Genomic DNA, 22,254 nt, shown 5'->3' on the forward strand with positions numbered 1-22,254 from the left:
ACAGCAACCGAGGCTGAGCATCAAGTTTATGTGAATGGACTGGAGCATAAAAAGTAATGGGTGGGACCATTGGAGTTCTTCTGAAATGGCTTTTTTAAAAGGTTTGTCGACATATTTTTCAGCAAGATGGTCTATTAAAAAGAGGAACATTTATATTGAGCTGTCAGTGGGTGGACGGGTCAGATGCTCCTTTAATAGTGTCCTCAGGCGGCCCGCAATTCAACAGGGGATCAGTGCCGGTGGCTGCCTCACCACTAACGAGATAATATTGTTTTCTAGGACAAGGTTTGATTTAGAGCAACTGGTTAAATATACCTCTCAGTTAGCAGCATTGTTAATGTAATTACATGACAGTTTGATTTAGAGCAGAATAATCTCTGCTCCTCAGCTATGAATAACTGGAAACAAACCATTAGTCTTATTTTCAGACTGAGCTTGTTGCTCCACTTTTACCACAGGCTCCTATGTCTAATGAAGATGGATCTTTCTGCAGTAGAAATGATTGTGGTTCAGCCATTGTTATAGAAATGTAGGATTTAACTGAGGTTACTCATCTCCTTTTTTCCCCCTGAACCAATCCTGTGTTTCATGATGCTGCACCAGTCACTCAGCTCTGAAAGGCATCAGTGGAATCTGCTCAACATGAAAAACATGGGAATCCAGTTGGAAAGCAGAGATGGCAACCATTTAGAGCAGACATGACATCCACTTGACAGATAACCACTATGTGTGCATGTCAGATGAGAGACCACAGATAGTAAAGGATCCCTGGCTTCTCTCTCGTCTGCCTCTGTGGAGTCCAAGAGACGTTTTTCGTGGACAGCCACTAATAATGCTTCTAGAAAAATCCAGGAATATTTATAATGTAATTATTGTAATGTTAAACATCATTGCTTTATAGGCATGAGTTAGGTTTTGAGATTGGGGATATAAACATTCTCCATTCAGATACATCCAAGAGTTTTGCTCTTCTTTGAGTGTGGCAGCTCAGAGGAAGATATAAAACACAACACTTTCTATGGATTTATTTTGATATAAGAAATTAAATTCTGCCAAGAAGATCAGGTTTTCACAATTACACTTATCTACTTTTGGCTTCACAGCTTCAAAGTGATCTAAACTCTATTGATATCTCCTTTGGTAGAAAATGATGTTCCCAGTGAATGCAGTTTGTGCTTTAAGAAAAATATCCAGACTTTAAAACAGAAGATTCAAAAGTACAAGGTGGGGTTTTAATTTAAAAAAAGAAAGTATTTAAGTATTAGACAGGAGTAATCACAGAGGCCCCACTTCATTTATAGTAGTAGGATGAGGAAAGCATCTGGAAAGTGTTCTCTATAACAGCGGTTCACAACACACGAGAAAAGACCCGAGGTAATGATAAAAACAGTAACCCCCCCCCCCCCCAATAAAAGCCAATAAAAACCATGAAAACCATAAATTTCACACCAGAGCCTCAACTCTTGTAGCCCAGTACCAAACGACTCATGGACCGGTACCAGTCCATGGACCGAGGGTTGGGGGCCGCTGCCCTGTGATACTCAGTCAAGTTCAAGTAAAGATTTGATTTTAGATCAATTTTGAAGCATAAGAATAATGATAAGAAGAATGAAGAATGAGGTGGAAGCCACGTATTTCTTCAATATTTAATAAACTGATTGTATGCGTTTATGCACAAAGTAAACTAAACATTAGCCGAAAATGTGTTTGGCTTTGCTCTGATGCTTTCGAACATCTATGTGTGCATGCCAAGCAATAGAAAAAAGATAAAAACTAAAAGGAGACACACTCATCAAAGCATTGTCACACAGAGATGCACAGGCATATACTCACTAAGTCAAAGTAAAAGATGCACACTCTTTTGGATGTGTCCTATGCTTTGTACACCTTTTGACTGTTCAGTTCTTTATTTGCTAAGCACTACATATGTTTGCAAATTCAGTGTGTAGATTTAAAAATAAAAATATTATACCACACATATAAAGTCACTCATCTTGCAAGAAAAAACCTTTCTGTATTGTGATATCTCTGGTTTCTGTTCATTCTTAGTAGCACACAAAACAATTCAGTAGGTAGCCTAGACCTGAATGAGAACACAAAACGTCTTTTAAGTTGAATCATAATTGTGACATCAGGTTATTTTGAAAGATTATTTTTCCCTTTTCAAAGACCAAGACAGCATAAAGATATTTAGCTGTTTCTGCTCATCAGACCAGACATGTGCAAATCTTTCCTAAACCTTGAACAGTTTATTAGTCATTACAAATCTATTAGTCATATTACAAATCTCCGTCAGTCACTACAAAGCAAAGAGCATGAAAGCAAAAAAGCTTTTATGGTAATTAAACCAGTCAGAGCTATAACAAAATGCCAAATCCTAAAACACGTGAATTTAAAATTGTGCATGTTAAAATATTTTCTTAGGAAATAAAACCAAAAGTCCTAACTAAATGTTATGGAAGCAAATAGAGCTGACCAGAATGCACATAATTTAACTTTATTTTATAGGTTTCTAGATCTGAATGTGCAGAGTGGCACACAGTGGTGTTATCCATAAATGCCAGACTGCTTTGATTGAAGTACCTGCAGTAGGTGACACAAGACAAACAAGCTTTGTATTCGATCATGAACTCTTAAGATTAAAAAAGGAACATACATGTAGCATTATATTTTAAATGTGCCAGAAAATCATGAAAGTAAGAATAAGAATTTAATGGGTCTCTGGTGGTGTTTCTGAATATCCCTTATTACATTTGCAGTAGCTATACAGAGAATAAGAGAAGGCTTTGACGCCATGTATAAGTCTGTTTCTGTCTCACTGCTGCTGCCACTGCTGTCCCTGGATTTAATAACTTCAGTAGCCTTTCACTTATAAGGCTGTATGATTCCTTGAGGGACTTCAATTGATCAGTCAGTGGTGGGCTCTTACACTGTGGCAGCTAGATGAATGGTACTGACATCGACTTCATCTAAACCACTAAAGCATACACTCTGGGAATGTGAGAGCCCACTCATCTGTTTCTATATTCTTTCTCTCTAACGATTGTCCTCAGTGAGTAGAAGATTAAATATAAAGGAAAATTCAGCTTTTTTTTTTAAATGTTTTTTTTTTTTTACAACAAAACTGTGCATGGATAATAAAGACAGATGAACAAGCAATACTAGCTTTTCTTAGTCACTATAGTCTCCGTGTTTCTCCCTTTTCATCTAATCTCAAAAGCACCATGTTGCAGATGATTATGATTAGCTTGGTTTTTGGTTTGATTACTCTCACAAATGCTGAATATCAACCTGCAAGTGCTTTCCTTAAGAAGAAAGTGATCTTTTTTGATGTTCTTTTCATATTTCTTTTTATGTTGTCAAAACATTTGGTTCCTCATTGTGTTCTTTTAATAAGAGACTAATAGAAATTTCCAGACGTCTATCCGAACAACAAAAACAAAAAAATTAAAATCATCTCATACTATAAAAATGTGCCTGTTATTATAGCTTATTTAGTTTGTAATATCAGCTCACATTGGACCTTGCTGGATCTGCTATGCTGTGGAGTTTGCTTCTCTAGTGCTGTTCATTTTAAACCTGCAGTAATGATTTTTTTCACCACCTCAGTACAGAAAACCGCAAAAAAACAGCGACAAAGACCAAAATATCGCATCTTTGTATGGTGAACATGTTAGCAAACTGTAGCTTCTTAATACAGCTATATAACATAGACTAACATTCATTATCACATATTGTACGTCTCTCTGTTGTTCTTTTATATATTTTTTTAATTAACACTTGTCTAGTGGGTAGTAGTTGAAAGTTTGCCACACTCAAAATAAAGATCCTGTTATTTACCCTGTTTTTAGCTTTGTTTTTGTCTCTCCCAGTTGGGAAATATCTCATTCTCCTACAGACAGACATGTTGCAAATTAATGCATGATCACTACAGCGGCAGCTCTTATGGGAACATCTTTTGGGTTCACTTGTCCTTGGAGAAGGAAGGGTCACTGCAGTACAATGTATAATGAAACATTTCTCGTCTAATTGGAGTGGGCTCTTTCAGGATGACAATTCCCCCATCAATATTGCATGAGGGGGTCACTGAATGATTTCATGAGTATGAAAATTATGTGAATTATATGATACGAACTGACAAGAGGGCTCTTCACCTTCTCAAAAAACAAATGAGGGAAATAATGCTGATGAGAGCGATAAAAATGAACCAACAAAAGAACATAGTGTTCCCCATCAAAAACACAAGATAAAACAATACTTAGCAGCAGAGACTTTGCTGTTAAATGTTATCTTGACCAATGTTTGTCCCAAAAATATGAGAATAGCATCCACACTGATAAAAAGTAGAATTTCCAGTTAAATTAAACTGATTCTGCCTCTCTCTCAGAGGTGAGTGCGTCTCTGCATCGTGCTGGGCCTGATCGTCAGCTCAGCAGGTTTACAGCATGGCAGAAACGAGTCAGTCTTTTCTGATATGGTAATCCAATTAAACACTGCTCTTGTGAGAGATCACTTTGTATTTCTCACCAGGCAATAGGAATGAATGTTTCACAAGTCAATACTTCAGTATGTCTCTGGTGTTTTTGATGCCACAATGACAGATTTTTTTTAATGTATCTATTTCAATTGTTTTACCAGGATCTATTTTTAATGCCCACTCACATTTCCTATTAATGAGTGTTTTGGCTGTGGGAAGCTGGTAGCTGTTGTCATTTGTAGCCTCTGTTATACCTGGAAAATATGCTGCAGTTAGTTGTGTTCAGCATGTAGAGGCTTTTGAGTTGGCAAAAATGGGTTACCGGCCTTTGGAACAAATAGTATGATTTGAATCATTATTAATTCATATAGTGTCTCTATTGTATGCCCCACAACCTCAGTTTTTTTTTTATGGCTGCTGCTGTTTCTGCGGTTGGGCCCTCTGGCCAGAACCTTACTCTGTTTTCAGTGTTTTGATCTGCCTCTACGTTTGCCAACTGAAAAAGGCTGACTAGCTGCACACTGCATGGGGCAAGATTGAAACAGAAAATACACACTGGATTTTTTTTGTTCCCTGTCCTTCTGTGGTGTAAGCCCACTAAAGCTTAATGTGCTTCATACCTTATTGAATAACAGAGATTATTTCTTGTCAGGTGTGGGTCTTTTCACGTCAACAAGAAGATTTGATTTGATGTTAATTCAACTTAAGAACACTAGGGTCTGTCAAGTGCACTTGTTTGAACTGTACACTTGGAGTTTAGATAAGCAGGTTCTTACTCACTCTAGATGTATAATTGTTATATTAAAGCTAAAATTATTTATTAATTATGTATTTTCTTCTAAATGATATAAGCTCCTTTAACTACCTAACTAATTTGATTTGATGGGTCATTAATAAATATCTCATTTTGTGCTATATATCAGTGTTGTTCCTTTGATGTCGCTAAATGAGCATGAATGCAGTGCAGCTAACGATGAAATAACCCATTTGGAATATTTCCCCACTTAAGGTGATGCCATTGATATTCAAGACTCTGTGGCGTTTCTTGTTTGTCAGTTCTTTGATGAACTGACCTCAGGCACCTTGATGAACACTCAGTAGATTTCATTTTGCAAACAATACTAGATGTCGCATGACCTTCACTGTTTCTTTGACTGCGTGTTGATGCATTTTATGTTTACAGATTTACATTTTTTACATTACAGGAGCTGTATGCAAAGAGATGCTGGAGGTTCAGCTCAAAAACTCTCAGTAATGGTGACTACAAAAGAAACAATATATATTTTTTAAATGCTAACTATCATAAGATATTTTTCAAATGCTTGAAATATGTTCCTTCTATTTTTGTTTATATTTGTCTCATACCTAATAATACAGGATACAGAGTTGTTACATGACATTTGTCAGTTTCATGAGAGTTATGTTTTATATGTATTTTTTATTTGTTATTGAAAGTAGAGAGAAGGAGTGTGACAGGAAATAAAAGCCTAAGCTGGTATCAAAATAGAAATTTGTTACTGGCTCAAGGTGTGTTATATTGTAAGTGTCATGAGCTGGTTGTGTGGCAGGCAGAGAGAGGACCCAAAATGCAGGACTTGGCAAACAGGCTTAACTTAAGACAGAGCTTTATTTGCTGGCAACTGGCTGATTGAACAATATACTGTAACAAACAGAGCTAAGCTGGAGTAAACTAACTGAAACCACAAACCCTGAGACTCACACACACATACACACAACATGAGAAGATGACAACGATGTGACAAGGAACAGAGGAAAACTAAGGAGCTAAATACACAGGATATCCAGAGTCTGAGCAATGGGTGGAAAACACAGCTGGACAAAATCTGACCAGTGAAATAAGGGAAGCAAAACTAAATGTAACACATATAAAACGAGGGACTGTCAAAAGGAAACAAAGTGACAAGGACACTGAGACTCAGGCAAAGACACGTGAGCTTGACATTAAGACAAGGATAACAGATATAGAAACACATGATGGACTGACATAAAAAGGGGGACAGACATAAAAGCAAGCAATAGCCAAACTAAAGCAGGACTGCTTAGGGGGATGCTGATGAGGACATACAGAGAAAAGACTGGGAAACTGGACATGAAAAGAAACTAAATTAAACAAGAACCAAGAACTTAAATAACAAAAAAAAAAGAAGCTCCCTTAAAGTGAAGATCAGAATTTCAGTATTCTGCACAAATGAACAACAAACTCAAAAAACCTGGGTCAAAGCCCCAGAACCATGACAGTTTAAGTTTTAAATCTTATGATCTTTAATTAGAAAAGAAACACCAACAATCACTCGGAAACAGTCGGGAGGAAACCCATTGCAGGAAACCCATTCCTTTTCACAAAGGAAGGTTTTAAGTCGAATCTGAAAAATAGTGTCTGTCTCCTGTATCCAAACTGGGAGCTGGTTCCATAGTGGAGGGGCCTGATAGCTGAAGGCATGTCCACCTATTCTGCTTTTGAAAGCTCACAAGTAAGCCTGCAGTCTGACACGAAGTACTCGGTTAGGATAATAAGGTACAGTGGAGGTCTATATTGGGGTGATTATTCAAGACTATGTGCGAACAGAACAATTTTACATTTAATTCTGAATTTAACAGGGAGAAATATGGTCTCTTTCTTGTCCCAGTCAGTGCTATCGCTGTAGCATATTGGATCAGCTGAAAGTTATTCAAGGTGCTTTTAGAGCTTTTAACAGCACTTTTGGAAATATGCTTACAAAAATTCTACAACAAATAGAAACACCCTATTCCAGGATGTCATTCATAGTATTACCTCAGTTTAAGTTTTTGAACTTGTAAGAGATGATTCGATGCATTATGTGCCTCAGTTTTGCCTCTTCAAGAAGTATTTCTCCTTTTTGCAGTCTGTGAGGTCTTCCAGACGCCATTACCACGTTCCTCTTTTTCATGTATTCTCTGTCGTGCTTCTATTACTGTATGTTGTGCTTGACTGACCAGGTGATCCTGATATAGAAAGTCATGCAGCTGACAGCAGGAACAGCGTGTTGTCCTGGACGCCTCCACACCGGCATGTTAGATCAATTGTTTGATTGCTGTAGAAGCTGACAGTAACCTGTTGCTTTCTCCTAACCCTTGTGATCAGTTCTTTGGTAAGAACAACAGGAGAGCACTAGTGATTGCCAACAAGTTTTTTTTAGTAGAGGAATGAATGTATAGCTCTGTTCCATAAGGTTCAGTTTGCAACAGCGTTTCTCAAGGGCTTTCTAAGCTATGACCTGATTTATTTTGGGTTGCAGGACAAATTGCAGTCTGCTTTTAATGTATATATGTGGCCTAAAAAGTGTATTTTTGCAGAAATCAGCAACACTCCAAATATAACTTTAATGTCAGATTGACCTTAGGACTAGTCAGTGGCCTTTTTTAAAGAATTACTATTACCTCAAATGTGTGCATGTCATCATGTATGACTTTAGGTGAGTGTGACTGAGTTCTTGAATTAAACAGATAATGTTCTTATGTTCTATTTAGCTTTTTCAGAACACAAAAAACTTGCTTGTAAAACGAAAATGTGAGAATGAAGCATGACTCATGAGGACATTTTATAAATAAAAACAGCGGCTGTGGTTCTCTTTTTCCTGCCTGCCTTTTGTCATTGTGTTGGCACTAAATAAATGAATAAAAATAAGTCAGAGCTAGTGGGCAACGTGATGGGGAAAATAAGAAAATTAAAAGAAGAGTGCATCTGTCATTTCTTTCCATTTTGCACCACGGGATTCACATTTTGCAAAGTCTCTTATTGTAAACTGAAATGGGCTCATAAAAAACGACGAGTTTACTCATGAAGAGTACTACGAACTTCATAGTACAATAAGTGTACAGTAGGTCAGTTTGAGTTTTTCAGCCTTTAAATAAATCTTTTTTGTGACTCTATTATTAATATGAAAATTATTTCAATTATCATCAGTGTCTAAACTATCCACAATTTGGGATTACAAGGAAGACACTAAAGGAAATGTTCATTCCGACTGAGTTTGTCAATTGTGTTACTTACAGTCCAAATAATAGTTTTGTAAGATGACATTATTAAAGTAAAGGCTATGTCAGCTTAATACCATTAACTGATGAGATACATTCAGTCACCTGGCTTTCATCTGAAATAAACATCACTTAAAACACTGAATGATCTTTACCGTCTAAATGAGGCCACAGAGCTAGGTTTTCTCCTTCCCACCATATTTACCAATACAATATAGCGTAGCTGATGCTAACTCGCACTGACATAAGGGATTTTAGTCATCAGACTATACAATGTGTTCATAAAAGTAAACAAATTCAGCTGACAAATAACCAAATAATCATCATTATCTCAAGAGTGACTATACATCGGTTTAAGTTTCATGTTTTATGACCCATTGCTAATCCTAATGATGTTGCTGGAACACAACCTAGCAAGCTAGAAAAGCTTTATATTTGTTGTACTAATAATTCACAATTATTTAAATGTCATATGTAATTGTTCAGCAATTGCAGTAAATTGTTTCCTCCATACTTTTGTGCAGGTTCTGGTTGAATTTTGGCATTAATCAATCAGGTTTCGATGAATATCATTGCAGAGGAGATTAGAGTGGTATTGACTGGCTGAAGGGTTGGGCCTTGTGCCAGCTCTCATTAGTGGTCTCTGTCCTTTCACCTCGGTTTGTCTCTCAGTTTTCCCTGCTGCTAATGTTTGTGCCTGCTGATTTAAACCGATGGTAGTCCTAAGTGCTTTAATAGAAATGTATTGATCACAGGGCTTGCGAGCCATTTATGTGGCTACATGGATATTTTCACACAGAAAAGATAACAGGCAACCTATTTTCTGCATGTATACATTGCATTTTATGTCTTTCATTCTGCTGTTTTACGGTAAAAAAAACAAAACAAAATGTAATCTTCATGTGAAACATTTGTGTTTCATGTAAGCAGTCTGAATTCGGCCTTACCTTGAGACCTATGTCCTATCAGTACTTGGCTATTGCAAAAAGAGTTTAGTCCATTTAGGTCAGTCAACCTAAATTTTCACCCAAAGTCTTAAAGGTTTTAACTCCAAGTTTGTCTCTAGTTTTCCAGTTTTTGAAAAACTCTTTCTCTGGTATCATTATTTCCCAGGACTCCATGCCCACTATGTAGAAGCCATAGTAATCACACATTGTTGTTTCTTACTCAGCTGACCCCTATGGCCTGCTCTCTGACCGCTCACCCCTTCCACACTGCATGGGGTTTTTAGAACGAGCCTCACAGTCAGCGACCTTGGTCAGCAGCTCCAGTTTTAATCAGTGGTTGTCTTCAGATGGGGTGTCCAAACTAGCCGCTTTCTGTTTCCTTAACGAGTCTACAGTCCCATTCTCACTTGCAGCCTATGCTGTAGCTCTCACTTGCTTTGTTTCTTTTTACATCAGGGTGATTGCCTCTTTATGAATGTGCCTGACCAGCACCTAAGGAAATTGGATACTAATTACCATTGCATGTTTAGTAATATTAATAGCTAAGCTAGCTAGGTGTCCATCCCAATTCCCACTTAGTCATATATCAATCTGGTTTTATACATAAAATTTTATATACAAATCTGCCCCTGGACTGGTTCCTTACTATCTGTTAAAATATAAAATATGTAAAAACCAAAGTCACTTTCTCTCATAATAGTTTACAAATTTTTATGTATAGAATAAACAACAAAACGACAACATTTGCTTTGTTATGCTGCCCCACTTTACAAAATAATAAGTCAGTTATAAAAGACTGGATTCTTGTAGTTGCTCTTCAAGTTGCACTGAACCTGTTTTGACCTTGATATTTATTTTATGCAATCTGCATATTGTGTTAACTCTTGTAGACTGTGACTTTTAATAATTGCTGTGATGTCTGTTGCCCTCTTGGCCAGGTCATTCAGGGAAAGAAACAAACATTTTCTTTAATCACACTGAGACTTTTACCTAGAGAAAAATGGTAGCGTGGAGATGTATACAGAAAAAAAAAAACTATATAAATGAAGCACATCAGAGTTCAGACAGGGTTTGAATGTGATATCTAGCCTTATCTTTGAGTTGATGCAATTATATTGTTTTGATGTAAGCCGTTATTAATCCATTATATCCATTATATAAAAGGTGTAATGACTAATCAGTTAATGCTCTATTTGTTTTCCCTCACAATAAGGTAATTTACAATGACTATCTTCCCCCATTGCCCCTCTAGGGATCACCTATTGTCCGTGTGCATCTATCTCTTAACAAAGTTTGAATATTCTGACAAAGCTATTCCAACTTTTGAAATTAACTTTGACCGGGGGCGTGCTGGTGGCTTAAAGATAATCACATCAAGGGCATGCAGCCTGACCTGTTTTTGCATCAGTAAGTTTCTGCTCACTGAAAAGCACTTAATCGTCAATTGTTGTCTTGGCTTTTGAGGGAATGTGAATAGCACCTTATTGATTGGAAGCAAAATGTTTTTAATGTTGTAGATGAGATTTCAGGATTGCTAGCTAATGGGAAGATGGAAGCTCGCTGCAATTTATTTTCAAGAAGAGGCCCAAATTGGAAAATCTTTACAGACATAATTAAGGCTTATCTGATAGTATTGTCAGAACTTTTCAGATGCTGTTTTTATTTATTTATTTTACCTATGCAGCAGTGTTTGTTAGGTACCAAAACACAAACATGCACAGCATTGAGATGGGTCTATCCAGAAAAGTAATGAATATAATGTAAAGAGCAGTATTGATGTTTCATCAAAGCTAATGACAGTAAAAACAATGTCCTTGTAACTGGTATTGCATTGTATTGCCATTATTTTGCCAAATAATTTAAAACTATGTCTTTTGTTGATGTTATATTATCAGTTAGATTAGGCTTACCCTAATCGAAGGTGTTACTTTTGTCCTCTGGTTGCAACTATGGGTGAGCTGCATTGTGTATGCCGCTCAAGGATATGGTATGTGGACCAGTGGAGCTACATGGAGTTCAAAGTCAGGCTCCTCCACCTGGGGTATGACCTGGATATAAGTAGCTATGGTGTTTTGGTGTTTCAAATAAGATTTCACTATAACAGATAATTGGTACTAGTGGGACTCTCCTTATAATAATATAGGCATGAAAGCACAAAGGGAAATGTTTTTCAGTCTTCTATGGGGCAAAACTCGTGTCCTGACAAAACATTAACAACAGTCTCTCTTGCACCTTTTCTCAGCACTATGCTTTATACTATCTTTCATACTGGATGACTACTTTCTCTTGAGCTCTGCAGAACACTTGTTTTGTTGGAAAGAACTGTACAGTGGCTTTCATATTACTAATCCATGTAATCCAAGTAATCCAGAATTGTTGCTTGTAACGCTTGAAAATCAAATATTTGTTCAATTATTAGAATATGCCATTTTGAACTTGAGTAAATCACTATTCAAACAATATAGCTGTCTCCATCTAGTTCAATGAATGTAACCACAATCATAGGGAAGACTGTTGACTTCACTGTTATCTGAATAACGATCATCAAAACACTCCACAGAGAGGGTAAGCCACAGAAGGTCATGGCTGGAGAAGCTGGCTGTGCGGCTGCTGTATTGAAGCATATTGATAAAAAGTTGAAAAGTGTGGTAGGAAAAGTTGCACAAACAACAGAAGCTGGTGTCAGACCATCAAGAGCCACTGCAAACAGATATCCTCAGGAAAGAGGCTGCAACTGTCAGAGCTAACGTCAACCCACTCCTGAGCCAGAGACAACATTGCTTATCTGAACTAAGTTGAAAAAGAACAGTGCCAGATGCCTTTTTGGACCAATGTTCTCTTTTTAGATTAAATATTGGATTTCATTGGAAATGTTCTGTATTGTAAATCCTTCTAACTGATCATTGGAGCTATTCTAAAAATTTAGGATACTGGATTTCTCATTTACATGAGCTATAAGCCATGAACATCAAAAGTAAAGCAAAAAGGACTTGAAATATTTTAATTTAGAGGTAACCAATAAAGAATCTATGAAATTTGAACTTTCTGAATTTAAAAAAAAAAGTTTTTTTGAGCTGTACTATACTTTAATAGCTGGGTAGTTGACACCATATTACCAAAAGATGCCAGTGTACCTTGTTTTTATTCATTTTGTTAGCTTTTGGGCATCTTTAAATTTCTTTGCTCTCTTGCAAAACTGATAAAACTTACATATCTGTACAGTAATATGAGAGTACCACCCGCAACTGGTTAGTTTAGTGTACCACAAATGCTGGAAATGTGCTGCACTATTTACTATGTTCATCCATCACCATAAAAATGGGCACTTTCATTTATTTTTAGCCAAGCCCACTGCTGACTGTAATTAGTCAAAATTGTATATTTAAAATGATTCCCATCAACTGCACTGGAGTCTTCTGTATGATTAATTTCCCTAAATGATACAAGAAAGGTAAGGACAATTAGATAATCTGTATTAGAAAGTAACCTTTGCAAAGAATTACATTTTTAGTGCAACCACATGGGAATGGGGCAGAATATCAAAAACAAGTTTGGACGTTCAGAGAGGGAATAGAGGTTCAGTGGTTGAAAGTTTTGGTTCCATGCAAGACGGCCCTGAGTTTGTACCCTTCTGCTTGCAGTTATTTTCTATGGGAGCTCCAGCTTCTCCCACAATCACAACATGCGCTCCTCCTCTTGTGACCAAAGTACTGGCTAAATAGATCTCCTAACGCAATGCTCCTTTAAACGATTTAATGTGATTTTCAGTGGATCCAAAAAATATACGTCCAGATGAACAGAATCAGCTTTTGGAGATTTACTTACTTGGATGATTGAGAATGCATCAAGACATACCACGCATTATAAGAAAAAGAAAACACTCTTATATTAAAAAATACAAACACTCTATACAAACTACCCATTTAGAGTCTTGGTATTTGTAGCTTTGTTGTTGTGGTGAGAGATATTTCAGTTTGAAAAAGGCCGTCTCATATAGTCTAACCACTGTGTATATTTGTGTTTCCAGTTCATGTGAAAGCAGGAACCTGTGAGGTAATTGCTGCACATCGATGCTGCAACAAGAACAAGATCGAAGAGCGATCCCAGACTGTCAAATGCTCCTGCTTCCCTGGACAGGTGGCAGGAACAACAAGAGCAGCTCCATCTTGTGTAGACGGTATGCCAAGCTTCTCATTACAGTTTTGGTGATGATTTGAGACCAAATTCTGATTAGGGTAGAAATGTGGCACGGTGTAAACCTGTCACACCTGTCACTGTGCCTCTGGTGCTTATTTCACTGATCGTTTGGCACAAGGAGTTTCTCGTGAAGCAAAAAATACAATGTTGAGATTGCTGTTGTATAACCCAAAGGCTTCATAATCTTCAAATCAATTCACTTATCAGTTCATTCGCTCAGCTGTTTGTCTGCTTTATATCAGACATGTTCAGTGGAATAGACAGAAGGCCAGGTCATTTAAAATTATGTCAAAAGTGGCCTCAGTTACAGGTGAATCGATCCCTATCTCCTCTTTTCACTGTAATATCTCTGACAAGGCTTCCATATTTTGACAGTTCTCCCTTCACTTTAGAAATGTCAGGGAAAGCTGTTTCTGCCCTATAGGCCTCCTTGAAGCAACAAAAAATCTTGACGCATAAGCTTGCTGCACGCTTTTGTTCTCCTCCTACATACAAACATTCATCCTCCACACACCTTAACACACCTGCTCACTACTCTCACTGGCTTGACATTGACCCATGCCCTGTAATTCAGGCCTGAAAACACTCTGGAGCAGGACTGACAGGTCTCCACCACCAGCTAGAGATCAAAGTGCTCTCGTTAATCACTGTGCTGTGTATAGAAGTCAAAGGCACTTGCTGTTACTTCAGTCAGAGCAGAAGAACGCTACATATTTAAACAGCATGGTGCTAATTGTTTACTCTGCTGTTTTTCTCTTTTCCTTTATTTCCACTTTTATTTTACTCCCAGCATCCATAGTTGCACAGAAGTGGTGGTGCCAGATGCATCCCTGCATGGATGGAGAAGAGTGTAAAGTGCTGCCTGATCTCAAAGGATGGAGCTGCAGTACAGGAAACAAAGTTAAGACAACTAAGGTGTGTTGAGTTCTGTGTTTGAAAGTAAAAAGTGGGTTCGCGCCTTCATTCATTAAATTGCTAAAATCAACACAATGACACAGTGATAACAAAGTCACAGCCTAGAATAAAAGCTGTAAGAAAATGTGACCCTAAAATAACGGGGAGGTGCGAGGTGAAAGAAAAGGAAGAAAACCTAAGAAAGCACTGAAAGTTTTTTTTTTCATTAACTTCAGATGAATGAGATCAGAGTAGGCAGAGTAGAAGGCAGCAGGAGAGGAAGATGTGACTCACAGGGGAGAATCAGTGAAGTGTATCTTGAAGCGATCAGCTTCTGCACTGGAAGGGGGTGAGTTAAGTTCAGCAATCTATTTACTTTTAGACCTATTTTGTTGTCTAACTACAGTCAGTTTATTGTATTTTACTTAAGCTACTAATTTGGTTGCAGCATTTAGATGAGGTATTCGGCAATGCAGCAGGCTCTGGGGCAGACCAGGATGTAAAGGGAAGCTGCTGCTGAAATGTACTCTTCCATGCAATACAATTAAAGCCAAAGAATTCTGGCCTCAACCCTCAGTTTATTTTGGCACAACTGAACTCAAAAGCAATTTTATCCACAAAATACCAAGGAATGTGTAAAATGAAGATTGGTATAGCTAGCCAGAAAACAAATCTAGTTTTGTTATATTAGCAAAATAGTAGCAATAGAACTTAACGTACAATAGGCTAAAGTAGGTAGTTTGGACAATTTCTGACTGTGTTCAATCATCCAAATTCTAGATTATGTTAGAAAAATTTGGTTGGTTTATGTGAACAAACTGCCTGGCTTGAGCTGCAGGAGGCAGGACACGGGATGATCGCTCAAGTGTTGTTAAATACACCAGACAATTACATCCTCTTTTCCCACCTTGGCACAATCATTGAAACTTTGTAGGGAGCTGACAGGCTAAATGCGTTTACCGTATTTACTGTTGACTTATCATATGTAAGAGAATATGCACAAAGGGAATTGTCAGGAAAGAGATGGCTGTTTGGAGACATCACTTTTATTAGTATTTTGAAAAACAAGTTATGGGTACATATTTGCATAACTTTTTAGGTATATGTACAAGTAGCGGTAATTACAAGTATGAAACATGTACTGTGCTTCATAAATGAATAACAAATGTAGTACATAACAATAACCTACAGCACACCAGAAAAATAGATTCGGACTACCTTTTAGGCTCAGGTGCAGTGACACGGCTTTAACAAGAAGAAAAGTCAGTCATTCACCACCATCTTCCTGCGCACTAAAACCACCAAAGTCGTCTTCTCCAGTGTCGGAAACGAACAGGCTCAGGATGGCTTCGTCATCCACTCTTCTTCTCTCCTTCGTTGTCACTTTCAAAACCAAAGAAATCCTCGTTGTCAGTGTCAGAGTCAAACACCCTCAGAAGGGCCGTGGCGGTGTCCTCCTCTCCATCATGCAGCAGTCCAGCCCTTCGAAATCCGTTGGTGATCGTGGATGTTTTCACACTTTTCCACGCTGTCAGAATCCACTGGTGGAGTTGGGCATAACTTGCTTTTCGCAAGTTTATCGCCGCTCATCATCCACGCCTCCCGCTGAACGCGTAGCGCTACTTTGAAGTTTGTTTTTCGTGCTACTTTGTACGGCACTACGTTGCCTGGCGGACGGACATGCGACCAACATACCACTGTTGAACCCCGATCAGGCAACGTAGTGCCGTACAACAGCGGAACAAACAAAACAAATCGTCTTACGATACCACAAAAATCATGGACAATCCATAGAAAAGCAGCACCTGACTAAAAGCCGCAGGGTTCAAAGATTGTGCAAAAAGTAGCGGCTTATAGCCCGACAATTACGGTAATATATGATCCAACTGCGTCAGCCATGGAGTGAAAGGTGCCAGTTTAAAACTGTTTTGGACTGAAAAGCTCAATCAGGCTTTCTGGAAAACGCTTGGTTCCAAGTAAAGAAGGCAATAAAAATGCATGGTATTGTACACTGACTGGATATTTTATAAGGTACACGTTGCTGGTATCAGTCTGGATCCTCTATTGCCTTTGTGGCATAGATTTAACAAGGTGCTGGAAACATTCCTCAGAGATTTTGGTCTATATCAGCATAACAGCATCATACGGTTGCTGCAAATTTGTCAGCTGCACATTGCTGACTGAGATCAAGATTGTGGAAGCCATTTGAGTGCAGTTACTTTCCAGAAACCAGTTAGAGATGATTTGAGGTTTGTGACAGGTATATTAATCCTCTTGGAAGCATTCGACCGTGTCCCTCGGGGTGTCCTGTGGGAGGTGTTGCGGGAATATGGGGTGTCTGGCCCATTGCTACGGGCCATTCGGTCCCTATACAACCGTTGCAAGAGCTTGGTTCGCATTGCCGGCAATAAGTCGGACTCGTTCCCGGTGGGTGATGGGCTCCGCCAGGGCTGCCCTTTGTCTCCGGTTCTGTTCATAATTTTTATGGACAGGATTTCTAGGCGCAGCCAAGTGGCGGAGGGCTTTCGCTTTGGTGGCCTCAGAATCTCATCTCTGATTTTTGCAGATGATGTGGTTCTGTTGGCTTCATCGGGTGAGGGCCTCCAGCTCGCACTGGAACGGTTCGCAGCCGAGTGTGAAGCAGCGGGAATAAGGATCAGCACCTCCAAATCTGAGGCCATGGTTCTCAGCCGGAAAAGGGTGGAGTGCCCACTCCGGGTCGGGGATGAGTTCCTGCCCCAAGTGGAGGAGTTCAAGTATCTCGGGGTCTTGTTCGCGAGTGATGGGAGAAGGGAGCCGGAGATCGACAGACGGATTGGGGCTGCAGCTGCAGTAATGCGGACGCTGCACCGGTCCGTCGTGGTGAAGAGGGAGCTGAGTGTAAAAGCGAAGCTCTCAATTTACCGGTCGATCTACGTCCCTACCCTCACCTATGGCCACGAGCTGTGGGTAGTGACCGAAAGAACGAGATCGCGGATACAAGCGGCAGAAATGAGCTTCCTCCGAAGGGTGGCTGGCCTCTCCCTTAGAGATAGGGTGAGAAGTTCGGCCATCCGGGAGGGGCTCAGAGTACAGCAGCTGCTGCTCCACATCGAAAGGAGCCAGCTGAGGTGGTTCGGGCATCTGACAAGGATGCCCCCTGGGCGCCTCTTGGGTGAGGTGTTCCAGGCATGTCCCACCGGGAGGAGGCCCCGGGGCAGACCCAGGACACGCTGGAGAGATTATATCTCTCGGCTGGCCTGGGAACGCCTTGGTATTCCCCCGGATAAGCTGGAGGAGGTGGCTGGGGAGAGGGAGGTCTGGGCCTCTTTGCTTAGGCTGCTGCCCCCGCGACCCGGCCCCGGACAAAGCGGATGAAGATGGATGGATGGATGGAAGCAGCCATCCAATGATGGGTACTAACATGTGAATTTTTCAGCAGAAAATGATAAAGAAGAAGAATTATTAAATATCAGATGTCCAATTTAAGTGATTCTGTGTGAATTGTAGCCTAGCTGACAGGAGTAACATTAATGTGGTCTTCTGCTGCTAATGGAGGCCACATACTTCAAGGTTCAATGCTGTTGTACATTCAGAGATTTGTTCTACTACTAGTTTTTGCACCATTCACTCTAAATTCCAGTGATGGTCGTACAGGAAAATCTCAGTAGATCACCAGTTTCTGAATTACTCAGGACAGCCTGTCTCACACCAAAAACCATGTCACATTCAAAGTCACTTAAATGAACTTTCTTTGTACTTTTGATGCTTGGTTTGAGTCAAAAGTGGGAAGAAAGGTCCCACTTTTCTTCCCATCAAGATGTCAGCAGGTCATCTTCACCATGTCTACATGTGATTGACTGAATAGTTATTTGTGTTAAGAAGGAGTTGAACAGGTGTACCTAATAAAGTTTCCCATTAGTGTATACATATGCTGAACACATTATAGTAGATGTGAAATTAAGAAATGAAGAATATCACACATTCATATACTGATGATAGGTATGTTATCGGACCGATATAGAGATATGTTCCCCGAGCTACATCATAACAATGCATATAAATAGAGATACTGCCAAACCTTCACCATGTTCTTAAACAACTTTGGAGATGACCTGAGATAAATATAGCATATGCTGTATATTTTATTATGGCTTTAGTTTATTTTATCTTTAGCTCCTGTTAAGCAACATTCAAAAGGAATGCTTATTTAATCAGAGCCAATTGTTGTAACATTAGTCACAACTGGTTTCTTTAAACTTTTTCTGTCAGAATGTAATTTTTGGGGGATTTAAGAGATAATCTGACATATCTAAATAGCACTTGTGATGAATTACAATTATTAAATCATGAAATGAGCTCAGGGTTTTAATCACAAGTTGACAGTTGAGCTTGTTTTAAGACAGCCAGCCTGCAAAATATTTAGTGTCAAAATGATTACTGGATATTCATTTTGTGCTTCATTAATATATGCAATAAGACATTTGTCTTTTTTCTGCATGCATAATTTCACACTCAAAGCAATTAAATCATTACAGGCTGAAAGTCAGATATAATCTTTTATATGACTAGAATAAATATAGAAATACAATTATCATGAGAGTCTGCACTGCAGTTGGTAGTTGACTACTTTGTAAGCAAAAAACAATTATCGTATCTGTAACAGACAATGTGATTGTACACCACTGAGGTCACTGATACAAGATGGAAACTGCAGCCTCTGATGAACGAAATGTTTCGCATGACTGATCAGATTCGTATACCATGTTGCCATCTCATCCTCAAGGTTTCTGCATTAAGGTTAAGTGAGAGGAGGCTTGAATCACAGCCTGCCTTCGAATAGGCTTGCATTTGACTTCCAAAGTGCAAGAGAGAAGCAAAACAAAGGCAAGCAATGGCAGGAGAAAGACAAACAAACAACGAACAAATATTCCCCCAGGAAGCAAAATTGTCGAGTGGGATATGCTGAAGGAGCCAGGAGGGCTCAAGCTGGAGCACTTCTGGAGATTAATAGAGGTTATCTGGAAGTGTGTTTTGGGTTTGAGGGTGTGGTGGACCTGAAGTGGATGGTAGGTGAGGAGGGGGGACACAGTAGGCCCTTAGCCATCCATCACGGTCCACTGTTTGACTCACCAAACGCCTGTAGTTGAGCTGCCTCTTCCATTATTCATGCCTACAGGAGGCTGGGATGAAGCAGAGCTTTTTATTTTAGCCGGGTTAATAATTCATGCCCTCTCACACAGCCATGGGAAAGCAGAAACAGAGGCACAGACGAGCAGGGGTCCAGGTGGCTAGTAGAACCCGTCAGAACCTCGACTCTTTTTTGATTAGGGAGTCAGCGGGGGTCGCTCCATGCTCATGGCCTTGCTACCTCCCACAGAGAGCAAGCCAGGGACGGCTTATGTTTGCTAGAGGGCTCTGTACCTGAGTATCTCAACAGTTAGCATCATTCTGAGGAATGAAGGGAGGGTTTCCTGAGGACTGAGCTCAGGTTCTTAAGTGTGGCATTGGTGCAGTAAATGTTTCTGTGAAGTCTATTACTCTCTGAATAGAAATCCCAACAAATGAAACTGGAGCATATCCAAAAATAGTATTTCAATGATTCAAAATGTAAGCCTTTTAAGTCTTGGTTACAACTTAGGTTGAAAGACATAAACCCTGGTGAAAATTATATTTTACACTCCATTTTTTAGATAATACGTGATTAGGGTAAAGTGTAAAAAGTCCAATAACAGTCATAATTACATTAATTTAAGTAAGTCCGTGTACAGAACGGGAAAGGTCAGAGGTGGCCTGGTTTTACAGTACACTGCATATTGGTTTCTTTGAACTTAGGACTTGCAAGTTTACAGTTTGTTTTGGCTTCACAGCTTTTATCGGTGTCTTTACAAAACCAGTGGGCAGAAATGCTTTAGAGAACAAAAGGTAACCCCACTGTTGTTTACAATACTGCTTTAAGACTGAGCTCAGTTTACACTCTTCAGTCTGTAAGTTATTTTTCATATTTGGAACATTAAGGGTCCAGAACAGACTTTGCAGTACATGCCTCCTACAGTACTTATTGCCCAGCAGTGTTGCTTCGATTAAAAAGAAGTGTCAATTCAGTTATGATGAAGTCACATCAGTAAAGTAGATGTCTTAACACCTCCCTAGGCCCCTTTTCAGACAGCTCCAGTTGTTACCTCTTTCTCAGCATGTCCAGCAGCAGCTAGCGTTATGGTTCTGCTCGTAATGTCAGGAATTATAACCTCGGCTGTTCCTGCTTTTCACTTCTCATCAATCAGAAGACAAAACAAAAAGAGAGGCTTTCCACTTGACAGGTGCCGCTTGTAGAGAATGTGTTGAAGTGTGTTGATTGATAGCTGTCCAAGAGAGATTTTTTTTTCCTGTAAAAAAAAAAAAAAAAAGTGAAAATATCTCTTGTTCTCTCTAACATAACTGTGTAAAGTGTATGCATTTTAGCTACAATGTATCAGATAAATTATAGGTGCAGTTCACCTGAGAGGACAAATAACCCTAGCTGGAATCTAATGTTTTCCGAGACAATATCCACATGAGAAAATAAGTTTTACTGGCCAAAATATAACGGAAAATGCGTATTGTTAAAACAACAAGAAAGAAATAAGCATGAGAAATTCCTTTAAATAGATGGTTTATACTCCAACACAAAGGTAAATTCATTGAAAGGTAATGGAAAAGCAGAACAGTGCTGATGCTGGTTATTCACACTATATCTGGTCTCAAAACAAACCTGTTAGTCCAAAGCTGCTAGTCCAGTAATGACAAGCGGCCTTATTGGAATTTCTTTCCACCGTCCAGGCCTGAAATAAACTCTCATCATTACACATCTGCCAACGGGGAACCCTATACCATCTTCTAATTGATTAAAATGACTATAAAAGAAAATATCAATGAACACAATGGTAGTTTTTTCTTGAAACTGAATCCCAACTATATTGCCAGTCGAAAGCATGAGAATAAAACTGTTTTTTAGAGTTAAAAGGCAGGGAAATGCTCAGCAAATGTTTAATCAATAGACAGCTCAGAAAGATGAGCTAAATACGTTTAATGACAGTTGTTTTGCTTTTTAAATCATTGATTGAGGCTGACATCAACTATGTAATTTGCACAATGAAAAACTCTAGAACTGTGAATTAGTCTTTTTGTTACTTAACAATGATGTGCTGATTCTCATGGATATGGCAATAGTGTATACACGAATGTGCTTCTGCATACGTGTGCTTCAGTAGCTATCCATCCAAAGCGGAGTCTTAGATTATTAATGTGACTGACCTGCGGTTGAACAGTCAAGTGTGGTCTTTTATCCTGAAGCAACTTAAGCACTAAACCCGAAGGAGCTGACTTCTGCTGATTCCCCTTTGTGTGTTTACTCCCCAGCAACCATCACAATGACACCCAGAAACCAATGAATGCTAAATGCTTTGATAAGCTTTTGCTAGGCTTCAGGTTTTTGTGACTGCTAACATTGTTTTGCTGTGGTTTTACTCTGTTTAGTGTCCAAGCTTTTTCTCTCTGTCACTAGTTCTTAAAGAGGTCAAATGCCCGTTAGAATCTGCTTCTGCAGTCACAAATGTGTTTGTACTTGTACTTTTCTAACTTTCCTTTTACAATAGAAAACATCTTCAGTGTATAAAAGAAGTTGTGGGGTTTTCACAGTTACTGAGCAATAAAGTGAAATGTAATAATTAAAAATTAAATATTATAAATAAGGATGCAATGTGT

General features: G+C 39.0%; 1 protein-coding gene across 1 annotated transcript in view; it reads left to right on the forward strand.

Moving 5' to 3' along the window:
* tafa3a (TAFA chemokine like family member 3a) overlaps positions 1-22,254 on the forward strand; it is a 110,923-nt gene that overhangs the window by 82,613 nt on the left and 6,056 nt on the right. Inside the window, exons 3-4 of the mRNA XM_026166965.2 lie at positions 13,469-13,618; positions 14,429-14,553. Of these exons, the coding sequence (XP_026022750.1) occupies positions 13,469-13,618; positions 14,429-14,553 (275 nt within the window). The remainder of the gene's footprint in view (positions 1-13,468; positions 13,619-14,428; positions 14,554-22,254) is intronic.

The sequence above is a fragment of the Astatotilapia calliptera genome, chromosome 5 (assembly GCF_964374335.1).
Source record: "Astatotilapia calliptera chromosome 5, fAstCal68.1, whole genome shotgun sequence".
NCBI lineage: Eukaryota > Metazoa > Chordata > Actinopteri > Cichliformes > Cichlidae > Astatotilapia > Astatotilapia calliptera.